The sequence below is a fragment of the Halichoerus grypus genome, chromosome 2 (genome assembly GCF_964656455.1).
Source record: "Halichoerus grypus chromosome 2, mHalGry1.hap1.1, whole genome shotgun sequence".
Classification (NCBI taxonomy): domain Eukaryota; kingdom Metazoa; phylum Chordata; class Mammalia; order Carnivora; family Phocidae; genus Halichoerus; species Halichoerus grypus.
This window is the reverse complement of record NC_135713.1, coordinates 83,852,150-83,865,276: the sequence shown is the minus strand read 5'-3', so window position 1 is coordinate 83,865,276 and position 13,127 is coordinate 83,852,150. Positions and strand designations below refer to the sequence as shown.

The 13,127-nt window shown below is 35.5% G+C and overlaps 1 protein-coding gene across 1 annotated transcript in view; it reads left to right on the top strand.

Moving 5' to 3' along the window:
* The window catches only part of ADGRV1 (adhesion G protein-coupled receptor V1), a 506,902-nt gene that overhangs the window by 32,278 nt on the left and 461,497 nt on the right, over positions 1-13,127 (top strand). Inside the window, exons 2-6 of the mRNA XM_078067071.1 lie at positions 2,824-3,008; positions 5,202-5,351; positions 6,482-6,577; positions 9,306-9,410; positions 11,475-11,588. Of these exons, the coding sequence (XP_077923197.1) occupies positions 2,824-3,008; positions 5,202-5,351; positions 6,482-6,577; positions 9,306-9,410; positions 11,475-11,588 (650 nt within the window). The remainder of the gene's footprint in view (positions 1-2,823; positions 3,009-5,201; positions 5,352-6,481; positions 6,578-9,305; positions 9,411-11,474; positions 11,589-13,127) is intronic.

Genomic DNA, 13,127 nt, shown 5'->3' with positions numbered 1-13,127 from the left:
GAGCTCTAATTGCCTGGGAAATAGCAAGAATGTACCACTTGAGCTCATTGGTCCTGACATTAAAAGATGCTATTAAATATTTAAAGTAGTCAGGAGAACTGTAGTTTCTGTTAAATAAATATAATGTTTATTAGAATAATAATGTGCACACTTTTAGGAGACTTGTAATTATACAGATTTATGGAAGTTTTGGTTATTGTGCATGAGTTTAAAATACTTGAATGTTTGGAAACAGGTAGCATAAGCAATCTACCAAATTTTTCAAGATGGAGACATGATTTGTAGGAATAGAATGTAAGAGGCAATATAGTATGGTTATGGGGTAAAGTCTGCAAGTGGACTGCTGGGTTCAAATCCTGCCTGGTCACTTAAGTAGCACTTAGTTAAGTAGCACCACATGTGTTAACTAACTTCTCTGTGCCTTAGTTTCCTCAGCTATAAATGGGATTAATGCTACTAGTACCTTCTTCACAGGGATGTTGTGAAGGTTCATTGTGTTATTATTATATAAAGTTTCTGCAACAACAGTACATAAACATTAGCTGTTCTGATCACTTTCTATAGGTCTATGCAGTTTTTCCTCAGGATATATGGAATCTTAGAATATAATATAGTAACATATAGAAAAACATGTATAAGGAAGTCTGCAGTAAGTTCAAGCATATTGCATTGAAAAATTCAATAATTAACTCAAACCTGCAAATGTGGTCTATTGTATGTCCACTCCAGAACACACTCCTCACACTCTTCCTCACAGTCTAGGACAGTGTATGTCAAGTGTATCTCAAGGATCAGTTACATTAGAATCAACAGGGCTGCCTGTTGAATGTAGATTCCTGGGCCTCAACCTAAATTCCCTGGATCAGACATTTTGAGTGAGTTAACATTTTTAACAAACATTTGAATTGATTCTGATGCAGAACAAATTTTGAGAACTTAGTTCCTCAGCCATTCATGATTCCCCTTTGTCATGCTATAGTTCACTTTCACTCTTTCTCACTTAGAACTTCAGGTGTCTTCTTATTTCTCTCAGCTCAAAGTTCTGTCACATCTTATGTTCAAGGAATTTTTTCTTCCAAAATCACAATAGACCAAAGTTGATCTTTCTCTTACACATCCAAAGCCAAGCTCACTGCCTCCTCACCCCTCCATTCTGTATTCTCTTTCTCATTCCTAGTTCATTTCTTTCCCACTATTTGTCATAAGTGAGGTGTGAAATCATTCTGGCTTTAGAATTCCACAGAAGATCTTCAGTTGTCTTTGGCGGCCCCAGAGCTGCTCCTACTCTCCTGCCTCACCCCAGGCTTTGCCTTTTTCCTTCTCTTTCTCTCATTTTTTAAATTAACTTTCTTTTGGTTAAGGTTTCTGCCTTAGAAGTCAAGGAAGAGAGAGCTGTTTTATTTCTTCTCCCAAGTCCCTTATTCCCATGACAGGTGAACATTCTTAGAGAGAAGGCGCAGGTGTACAAATTGTCTTAGTCCTCCGGAATCTCTGTCCCTGTTGGCCTGTGTCTCCTTCCTGGCCTCCGTCTGACCTCTGCATCCTTGTCTGTGGATTTTGCAGCCATAAATATGTGAAACATCATTAAGCCATCTCAGATTGCATTGTTTGAATATGCTTGACTGAGAAAATTGCATTTAAATTAAAATGTATCAAGAACTTGTGTGTTTGGTGGTTTCTAAATACAAAGCCATGTGTAGCCATGTGGAAATACCACATACATGAAAGTTTTATTACTTCTTGACCAAGGTAAAGATTAATAGGAAGCATTTTGGCTCATAGAGTGCTTAATGCAACTCTCCTTTAAAACACATGAACTTGTTTTGTTCGTGTGACTGATCACATAATCCATTGGAATCTTAATGATCCGTGAGATCAATTGTTCACATTTTTAGAGGTACATCTACATTACAAAACAACAGTGCTTTCAAGAGGCCACTGCACTGTTGTGCTTTTGAAAACACTTGAATCACACAGTGCTGAAAGCAGGAACACTACTGATGACTCATAAACACACACATTCTACTAAGAAAAAAACCATAGAACTTATGGAAAAGAAGGAAATACACACTTTGTCAAATTTTTGTCTGTGTTGCTTATTTTTAAAGCAACATAGACATTTTCTAAGAAATGATATTAGGATTTTAGCTAGTAAAATGGGAGAAATTGAAGTCCTGAAAATTTATGTTGAAAACATTAGCATTTCCTTGCAGTAACTGAAAATTCTTTTTAAAACATTCTCAAATGAGATAAATTTCAGGAAAAGGTAGACACAACCAAGAAATCAATTTATAATAAAGTTTTAGCTTCAACTGCTTTTACATACCACTTTTAAGCGTTCTCTCATATTTGTGTGATCATCAAATAAAAAGATGAAGAAGCCCCATTAAGATTATTGATCCATTTGATAATTTTTTAGTTTTAGCTTGCATTTTACAGTTTAATTTGGGGGGAATATGGGCTTTAATTCCATTTCCAAGGTACTGTTTTGTGTTTTTCTTATAACAAATTTTAGGGTCAAAAATTTAAAAAATCCTAATTTAATAAATAAGTTTAAGGCTACTAATAACTGTGATCTTGATATATAGGTTAAAGAACAAAAAGTAGTTATGAATTGTAAAAAAGAACCACAGAAGAGATTGTGATTTTTAACTTGCTTCTTTGATCACATATTTAAGTTGGGTGCTTAATATTTGATGTATTTTTGTCTTAGTTGCTTATTGTCTAGCTCTCCACTCTGTGTTTATACCTGTAGGTAAACACAGTCTAATGAAAATACATTAGATATGTTTTGTGAACAAAGCTTTTTTTTTTTTCTTATAGGGATGCCCTCTGCATCTTTACTAGTGAATCTCCTCTCAGCTTTATTCATCACTTTTGTGTTTGGAGGAACAGAAATAAGGTTTGCCGGACAAACAAAATTTGTAGTTAATGAAACAAGTACAACAGTTATTCGTCTTGTCATCGAAAGGATAGGAGAGCCGGCAAATGTCACTGCAATTGTATCGGTAAGAAATGATTTGGTTCTATTACTGAAATAGATGGTATGAAATTTCTTCGTTTTAGTGACAAGAATTTTTTTAACTGTTTGAGACTCTGAGTAGTTTCATTATGATAGATGACTTGCAGTTACACTATTCCATTCATATTTCTAATAGTTTATATAGTGCTCCAAGGTAGCATATGCACTCGGCAATAATAGTATTGTAACAGTATAGACTGATTATTTTAAAATGTTCATATATTTATTTTAAAACAAATAAAAACCAAAGACATGAATAAGTATTTCTAAGTAAAAGAAAATTTTACTTTGAGTAATTTGGATCCACATTATCTCTGTTCAGATTATTTATTTCGTGTGGTTTAGGGAAAATACATAAATATTTAAAAGCAGAAAAATGGCAAATTAAAAATGAATTTTGTCAGAGAGCTTGGGAGAAAGGAAGTACATTAATTTAAGTAGAAGTTAGGCAGGATTTGTTTAACTATCAAGCTATCTTGCACACAGTTATTGGATGGATTATGTGTGCATATATTTGTGTCTATGTTTAACCAGTAAGTAATGTCCTATGACCACTAAGGGTATTGCTATATTTGAGGCCCAAAGTACTTGAAATTTTTTTTTCAAGAAAAAGTTTTGAAGCAGGAGGTTAAATTACCACATTGTGAAACATTGTAAAAAGAGATAAAGAAGAAAGACTACCTACGAAAGAAACCCAGTTTTATAATTTTGTGCATTGCTTTGAGTTTTTAATTTATGACATGTGAATATATTTACTGAATTCATGTGAACTTGAGTATACATTATACTTGGTAATCTTTGATGCATAATTTCGATTGTATCATAGGTTTTGGGATTGCCCTTTCATTTTCACAGCTTCTCACAATGGTGGCATCATCATTTCTCAATCATTTTTCACCTGTTTGTCATTGAGGTTGCTTCCAATTTTTGCTGCTGTAAATGCTGCTTTGATGAAAATGTTTACATATTTATCAATTTTTACATATTTTGGGTTGTTAAGTGATTTTTTGGGGGGGCTGGATTACTGTGTTTTTCTCTTTGTTTCAGTGGCTCTTGATAGCTAATGCTTTCTAAAAGACTGTGCCATTTTTTATGTTAAAGAGTACAAGTTTTTCAATACCCTTAACAACTTAATTGGGTATCTCAAGTATTTAAACTTTATTCTTATAAAAGAAAACTAGAAATTGACTATAATTTTCCTATACATGTTCTTCATTTTTTATGTGTACTAAATCACAGTTTTTTCCAGTAGCTAAGTTGTTCATTGTGAGATCTTTGGCAAAAGAAATCTCATTTAGCTTTGCATAAGAAGTTGCTGTTTATAATTTCATAATTACTGCTCCCTCAAAAATCTTATTAGCAATGCTGAAGTTACAGAATGAAGTCTTCAACAGTTAAGGAAAAGTTTACAATGACTAATAATTTGGAATGCTAAAGGAATTGGGTCTTTATTGGAGTTGTGGGGGAGAATATAAATAAAACTTCAGTTGAAATTTTTGGAAAAAGCATTTCTTTGAAAACCATAGGGTAAATAACTGATTTTCCTGATACATTTTGGCAGGCTATTTCCACCTCTTCTTTGGGAGAGTTTTAGCTACAGTTAGTTTTCTTGTCAGGTTTGCTGTAATCCACTTCAGATCAGTTAAGAGGCAGAGAAAAAAAAATTCACATCCTTACTTTCCTATATAATTATTACTTTTCTTTCTTCTTTTTTTTTTTTAAAGATTTTATTTATTTATTTGAGACAGAGAGAATGAGAGAGAGAGAGAGAGAGAGAGCACATGGGAGGGGGGAGGGTCAGAGGGAGAAGCAGACTCCCTGCTGAGCAGAGAGCCCGATGCGGGACTCCATCCAGGGACTCCAGGATCATGACCTGAGCCGAAGGCAGTCGCTTAACCAACTGAGCCACCCAGGCGCCCTATAATTATTACTTTTCTGTGTAATGATTCCTTTACCTTCCAGAGCATAAACAAATGTTTTTGTTTAGAATCATTTTTAATAATGTTTTTGAAGGTGATTTTTGTCGGTTGTTAAATACTTGTTTTGTTTTTGTACATCCTGTCTGTAAACAGCAGTGTGAGTTGATGATTCCTGTTTTTTCTGTTGATTGCTCCAATTAGCGTCAGTTTTGCTTGTCCTAACAGTGTTGTAAGAACTATCTGTATTTTGCATTTGGTAGCTCTATGGACATGACACCGGTGACTTTTTTGACACATATGCTGCAGCGTTTATACCTGTTGGAGAAACAAATCGGACAGTGTACATAGCCGTATGTGATGATGACTTACCAGAGCCTGATGAAACTTTTATTTTTCACTTAACATTACAGGTAATTCCTTCTTGACCCTGCCACCCACCTGAAACTCAGAGAAACCTTACAGTGCTTAAAAATCTGTTTCTCTAGAGATAAGCCCATCTAGAGACTGGAGGTGGTTTTCGTAGAACTCAGAACTGACAGCCTTTCTGGCAATTCCACGGTCTGGTTATTATTACTCAGACAATCTTGTTTAGAAGATTCTGCAGGTGGTTTTTGGATCCATTCAGCTTATTTAGGAATTGCCATGACAGATGCTCAAGAAAACCTGTCTTCCATTTGGCCCCTTTCTCTTTTATCCCTCCCCTGCTACCAGATGCACAAAGAATGACCAAGACTTCTGAGTTCAAAGGAGAGGGATACAAAAAGCAAGCGTGGAAGTGGGAGGTCCCTGTGCCTTAGAATCATTTTGGACTGCCTCTGGGAAAAATGCTTGAATAGCCCAAGGTTTAATTATCCTTTATGGCTTGATCTGTTAGGTTGAGGTAATGACTGTTAACACTGTTCTAGTTAATTTTTCTGAGGGGCATTGAGAATTTTTTTTAGAATGATTAGGTCAGTATGAGTAAAATTTTTGTGAAAATGATACTTGAAATAGTCCTGTTTTGCTTTTGTATATTCCTTTTTTGCATATTCCTTTATGCTGCTGTTGAATATCAATAGAAATGTTGAAGAACACTCTTCCCTTATTGATTAGAAAAAATGTTTTAATATTTTATCTTTAATTTGGCTCTATGATTTATAGAATAAATAATTCTTAAGCTTTGGCACCTTCTGTAGTGTAAGAAAAGAAATCATATTCGAATAGAATTCCATACTGCTTACTTCTCTGTTATATTAGTAATGACATTAGAGTAATTATATTATAGCATTACTAGCCAGTGATACTTATCATTATATTGATTTATATTTTAATAGCCAGTGATTAATGGTTTTTTAAACTTTTTAAAAAGTTTCTATTTGGGACTTCTTTACCATGTTGACTTAGTTTGAATATATTTTCTTAATCAGCATTAAAAGTGTACTTGTATTTTTATTCATATTCTGAACAATTACATAAGACAAACTCTATTAAAATGATTCTGTTTCTCTTATTTTTAATTTTATTAACTTACTAATTTTATTAACTTATGGCTTTTATTTAGAAACCTTCAGCGAATGTGAAGCTTGGATGGCCAAGGACTGTGACTGTGACAATATTATCAAATGACAATGCATTTGGAATTATTTCATTTAATATGGTATGGTTGCAATTTGATTACTCTTGTGGTTGCTGGGTAATAGTTATTAAATTTTTTTGTTATTTTTCATGATGTTACCTGGCATCATCCTGCCACTTGATATTTAAATAAAATTCACTCGAACTTCATCCATGTCCCACATTTTGTAGACTGTTCATTTGTTCTACCTAAGATTTCTTCAGCTTCAGGAGGCCTATGTGATCGTGGCCATCTCTTGTCCTAATCTCCTGCTGATATTCCACCTGACTCATTCGTTACCTCCTTTGCTGGTCTCTAACTTGGATGTTGTCTAAGTCTGTTCCATCTGCTGTAACAGAATTCTGTAGACTAGTGTCTTAAAAACAACAGAAATGTATTTCTCACAGTTCTGGAGGCTGAGAAGTCCAAGGTCAAGGTGCCAGCAGATTTGGTGTCTGGTAAAGACCTGCTTCCCGGACATCTTCTTGTGCTTTCATAGGGCAGGAGGGGCAAAGGAGCTGTCTGAGGTCTCTCTGATAAAGGCACTAATCCCATTCATGAGAGCTTTGCCCTCATTACCCGGTCACCTCCGGAAAGGCCCCACCTCCCAAGATTTGAACATGACTTTGGGAATAGAACAAACATTCAGTCTGTAGCAGATGTTGTAGTCTAGTTCCTTTTGCTCAATTTCCTCAGTTGCCACTTAAAGAAAATACTGTTTGTCAGCCTCCTTGGGAAGTTGGGAGATGAGAAAAACTTATTGGAAGAGTACTGGGAAAACCTATAGTAAACTCAAAATTGAATGGAATGAAGACATTACAGTTCTTAAAAATTCTGTAGTCAATCCCTTCCCTGAGATTTTCCCATTTATTAATATTTCTTAAAGGTTAAAACTCCTTGTCATCCCCCTCAGTTTTGCTCAGCAGTTCATTTTTTTCCCCTGATCACCGAATTCCTGTGTCCCTGGCAAGTCCTATGTTCAAAGAGTTTTATCTTTAGAAACAAATACACAAGACAGGTTCCCCCTTGAGAGAAATTGTTTCCAGCTCTTAAAACAAAATTTATCTTGGATACAATTGGATTTTGCCACTAAGTTTTAGACTACAATAACCTTCCTGATACTGAGTCTTTTTGAATCATGTTACTAATTATCATTACTAAAAGATGATGTGATACTCCCCAGCTTTTTATTTATTTTCCAATTTAGATTGCTGCTAAATTGGTGCATTGTATGTCATTTTCTTACCTTAAATTATCTCTGAAACAAGGCAGGCTATAGATAAATATGATCTTTTAATTGCAGTATCTTTATTAAAAAAGATGTGGATAATGTCAATATAGTAGACATTTTGTGACCTCCATTATATTGTTATTTACAAAATTTATTAAATTAATTAATCAGTCAATTCTATTTAAATGATAGGGAATTACTAGTTAATTATAAAGCAGGCTCTCTTAATTGCTTAATTTTTCTCCTTACTGTCTTTCTTCTATATTCACTCCCAGCTTATCACCCCTAACCTCATACTGACTTGTTTAAAGTTTTCTTCCTTCCTTCCTTCCTTCCTTCCTTCCTTCCTTCCTTCCTTCCTTCCTCCCTCCCTCCCTTCCCCCCCACCCTCCTTCCTTTCTTTTCCGTTCCTTTCCTTTCCTTTCCTTTCCTTTCCCTCCCTCCCTCCCTCCCACGCTCCTTCCTTTCTTTTCCTTTCCTTTCCTTTCCTTTCCTTTCCTTTCCTTTCCTTTCCTTTCCTTTCCTTTCCTTTCCTTTCCTTTTTCCTTTCCTTTTTCCTTTCCTTTCCTTTCCTTTTTCCTTTCCTTTTTCCTTTCCTTTTTCCTTTCCTTTCCTTCTTTTGACATAGTACCTCTTAGCCTCTGGGAATGAATCCTATAGTCTCTAGCATTGGTCCCGGGTCCCTGACTGTTGTGGTTGCAGTGCTGCCAGGCAGCCCCTGACTGGGCACTTGCCCCTGTGGTTAAAATGAAACAAAGTTAACTGTTGAGCTCACAGTAGTTGCTAAATAGGCTGGCTTTGGTTCCTGGTCTGGAAGATGGTTATGTTGATGATGAAGATAGCATTGATGATGTTTGATGTCTTTGGGAAAGGTATTCTGATCCCCATTTATGGATAGGACACTGAGGCTTAGGGTCACCAGGAGAGATGGGCACTTCTGCCCTAGCTAGCATGCACCTGGCTGTTTCCCTCTTCCTCCTCTTCTAGGCCTGGTTTCAGGCAGTGAAGCCAGCATGTTTCAGCATTTGAAGCCCTGGCTTCTTTCCCCCAGTGATCATGTCCTGAAAATCGTTGGCAGTTCTCTGCTTTTCATTGGCAGGCTGACCAATGAGAAGGGCATAGTGGTTGGGAGAAAGGCCTGTTGGTGGAGCGCCCAGTGGGTGGTCCCAATGAGCTTCTCTGGTGTGGAGATACAGCTTGATTTTGTGACATCCCGGGTCCCTGTGAGCATTTGAGTTTCTCATCTTTCAACTAGATAACTTTTAAGATCCTTCAGCAGAATAGCTAGTTGATGGTAGTAGAATCAGGACAAGAACTTGCATCTTTTGCTTGACTAAGTTTTATGTTCCCTTTACACTATTATTTTTAACCTTTCAAGCCTTTTTATTAGCTACCGCTAATTAATGCTAGGATGTACCACATTCTTAGGGTATGATGTGGATTAATTTGTCTATGTAAATTTAGTATTTCAAGTTAACAGTTTGCACCACCTCTACCTCTGGCTGATGAGTACCTGATTGTCTTTGCTGTTCCCAATAGCCTTTTTCAATCGCAGTGAGTGAGCCCAGGGGCAGAAATGAATCTGTGCCTCTTACTCTCATCAGAGAAAAAGGAACTTATGGAATGGTTACTGTGACTTTTGAGGTAAGTTTATTCTGAAATCACTTTAAATGGTAACAGTTCAGAGTTCACATCAGGTGGCTATAACTTAAAAAATCAAAGTCCTTTGTATAATAAGCATGACCCCTAATAAAAATGAAATAAAAGTCAATACTTTTATTTTTATTTATTTCTGATAAATTTTATAGTTAATAAAAAATGTTTTTTTGCTGCTTGCATATACTATGCTATCATGAAACACAATGTATCATTTTATATACAGGGGTGGTAATAATAAACCACAAAATAAAATAATAATGTTAATTTTATAAAATCCATCAAACCTTTATGATAAACCTTTTCAAGGATATGAATTTTTAAAATGCCCATGGGTTACTTAGGCTTATGTAAAATTATTTGATATCTCGTCTTCTCTCATTTACATTCCCCATTAAAAAAAAAATACTCTTAATGGATGCTGTTAAGAGCAGTCACACTCTATCATGGAGGTCCATATGTGTTACAGCATTTGACATGAATAAGATAGGCTGTGGGTGAGGCGCATTTCTTAGGGTGCTAGCTGTCACCATTCCATTTGATTGCTTAACAACCACATGCACACCAATGTGTCACCATATTGCTATTTTATGAGATACATATTCAAATCTTCAACTAATTTTTGTGTTTTATAATATCTAGAACATGTTCATATGCTGTTTCCAAATATTGGAGCATTAATTTCTATCTTACCAGTTTCTATCTTAATTATTAATAGCAATATCAATCAAATGGATAGTTGGATTTATATAACATAATTCTGAAGCATAGAAGAGTTCTTCTTGTGTTCATGGAGACCTACATCGTATGATGGTTATGTTAACTGCATAAAAAAATAAAATGGCGTAAGAGAATAATGAATGAAAAACATAGTAACAGTAATTAAATATGCGGTAGTCTTGCAAGTTCTACACGGGAAGCCTTAAAGAATGTTTCATGTACTTGAGAATATGTGCTTAGATAGTACATTTTTGAAAATGTATCTAATAACAAATGTGGGGAAAAAATTGGCTGGGGAAAGATAAGGCAAAATAGCAAATTTTGAATGTTACTTTCTGGATGTCTGAAGTTACTTTCTTGAGTCTTGAGCCTTTGTTTTGTTGAAATAATCACAACTAACGTTTGCTGAGCACTTAATTATGCCATTTACTCTTCTAAGTGCTTTACACTGATTCTCCCTCATATAAAAACCAGCATCTCTTCCCAGAATTTTGTCTCCCTCATGCCCTTCTTATTTTCTTCTCCATAATACTTATCATCATCTGAAAAATACACATTTATTTATCATTTTTCCCTTTCATTAAATGTAAGGTTCTTATGGGTAGGGAGTTTGCCTGTTCACAACTATATCCTTAACATGTAAAAGAGATGAGGCGCAAAGTACTTAATAAGTACTTTTTAAAAGGAATGATCTTATTTAGCCTGTGAAGTGGATATTATTATGCCTATTTTAAAGATGAGGAAAGTGTTCCTCGGGATTGTTTCTTCATTTTTTTAAAAAGATTTTATTTGTGAGAGAGAGAGCACGAGCAGGGGGAGCGGCAGGCAGAGGGAGAGGGAGAAGCAGACACCCCACTGAGCAAGGAGCCTGACACGGGACTCGATCCAAGGACCCTGGGATCATGACCTGAGCCGAAGGCAGACGCTTAACCGACTGAGCCACCCAGGCGTCCCTTGGGGTTGTTTAATGTCTTGCCCAACGTTACACAGTCAGTGGTGGTACCGCCATTTGATTCCGTTACTTAAGAGAATTTACCAATTTTGAATACCTTCTTCTCAAGAAAATATGTTTTTTTCTCAGATTTAATATAATGGCTGAGGAAAAAAAGAGAAAGCGCTTAGAAACCATGTAGTTTAATGTGATTATAGTCAAGATCTATATTATAGGCCTTGACTATTAATTAGAAGGGCAGACTTACGTACAGTTTTAATTCTTCTCTCAAAACATTTTTAAGTGAATTTCAGATTTTTGTCAGTCAAAATCACAGTAATGCTTTCTTACTCTTGTGAAATATTATGTGTTTATTGATGGCACTGTGTGTTTCTTTGCAGGTAGAGGGTGGCCCAAATCCACCTGAGGAAGATTTGAGCCCAGTTCAAGGAAATATTACCTTTCCCCCTGGCAGAGCAACAGTAGTCTACAACTTGACAGTACTTGATGATGAGGTAAGATAATGGTAAATGCTTCAGTGGGACAGGGACTCTGCCTTAGGACAGACATGTTGGAGAACATTATGTCAAGCATGAAACTGTGTGTAGTATTTGAAATTATTCAAGAACATAGTCCTATGTAAGTTTAATGTACTGTACTAACTAGTTATTGTATACTTTAGCTATAAAGAGCCATTTTGGAATATATCTGATTAATATTTACCTAATTTATTTCACATAAAATTATATATCTCTTTTTTTTGATAGGAGATATTGACTTTATTTTTATTTATTTTTTTCAAAAAACATTTTTTTATTATTATTATGTTATGTTAATCACCATACATTACATGATTAGTTTTTGATGTAGTGTTCCATGATTCATTGTTTGCGTATAACACCCAGTGCTCCATGCAGAACGTGCCCTCCTTAATACCCATCACCAGGCTAACCCATCCCCCCACCCCCTCCCCTCTAGAACCTCAGTTTGTTTCTCAGAGTCCATAGTCTCTCATGGTTCGTCTCCCCATCTGATTTCCCTCCCTTCATTCTTCCCTTCCTGCTATTACATAAAATATATATCTAAAAGCTGATGAACCTGAAAATAACTGGCAGCCACATGTAGTACAAAAACCTAAGCATTTTGTAAACCCTGATGATTGATTTTTGTTAGTGATTTCCGTTTTGAGCAGGTATATAGTACTACCTACCCAGCATAAGTATTTTACTAAGAAAGCAAAGAAAATTCTATTGTAATTGATACTCTTTTGTTTGGATATTTTAAATGTTCACATTCAAGGGAAGGCTTTAGTTGTTTTTACATTTCACATTGAAGTTACCAAGGATTGAGATGACACAGCTAACTTAACTAAGAAGGGAATGGATTTGAACAATAATGTGCAAGGGTATCTCTTGTGAATGAGATAATGAGAGAAATGAGAGAAAACATAACTTTTAATAAAATAATCTTAATATTGTCAGAAAAAAAAGAGAGAATAAAATAGCTGGGAATTTTTAACCATCCCTCGACCTTACTACAAAAAAATCGTGAAATCAAATCACAACAAATCCCAAGAGAAGAGAAACAAACAATTTAGAAGACATTATTAGAAATTGTTTCTCTTGAAAAAATGAAATATTAGGTAACATTGATAATTCTAGTTCATCTGGTTCTTTAAGCTAGTAAAAACCTTTTGTTTTTAGATCCTTGAGAAGGTTATAATTTGGGGCAACGATTAATTATACATTTTAACTAGAAACTTAAAAGATCATCCTCTGAGGATCTAATGTACAGCATGGTGCCTGCAGTTAATAATACAGTGTTGTAGGGGCGCCTGGGTGGCTCAGTTGGTTAAGCCACTGCCTTCGGCTCAGGTCATGATCCTGGAGTCCCGGGATCGAGTCCCGCATCGGACTCCCTGCTCGGCGGGGAGTCTGCTTCTCCCTCTGACCCTCCCCCTTCTCATGCTCTCTCTCTATCTCATTCTCTCTCTCAAATAAAAAAAAAAAAAAAAAATCTTTAAAAATAAAAAAAAATAATACAGTGTTGTATAC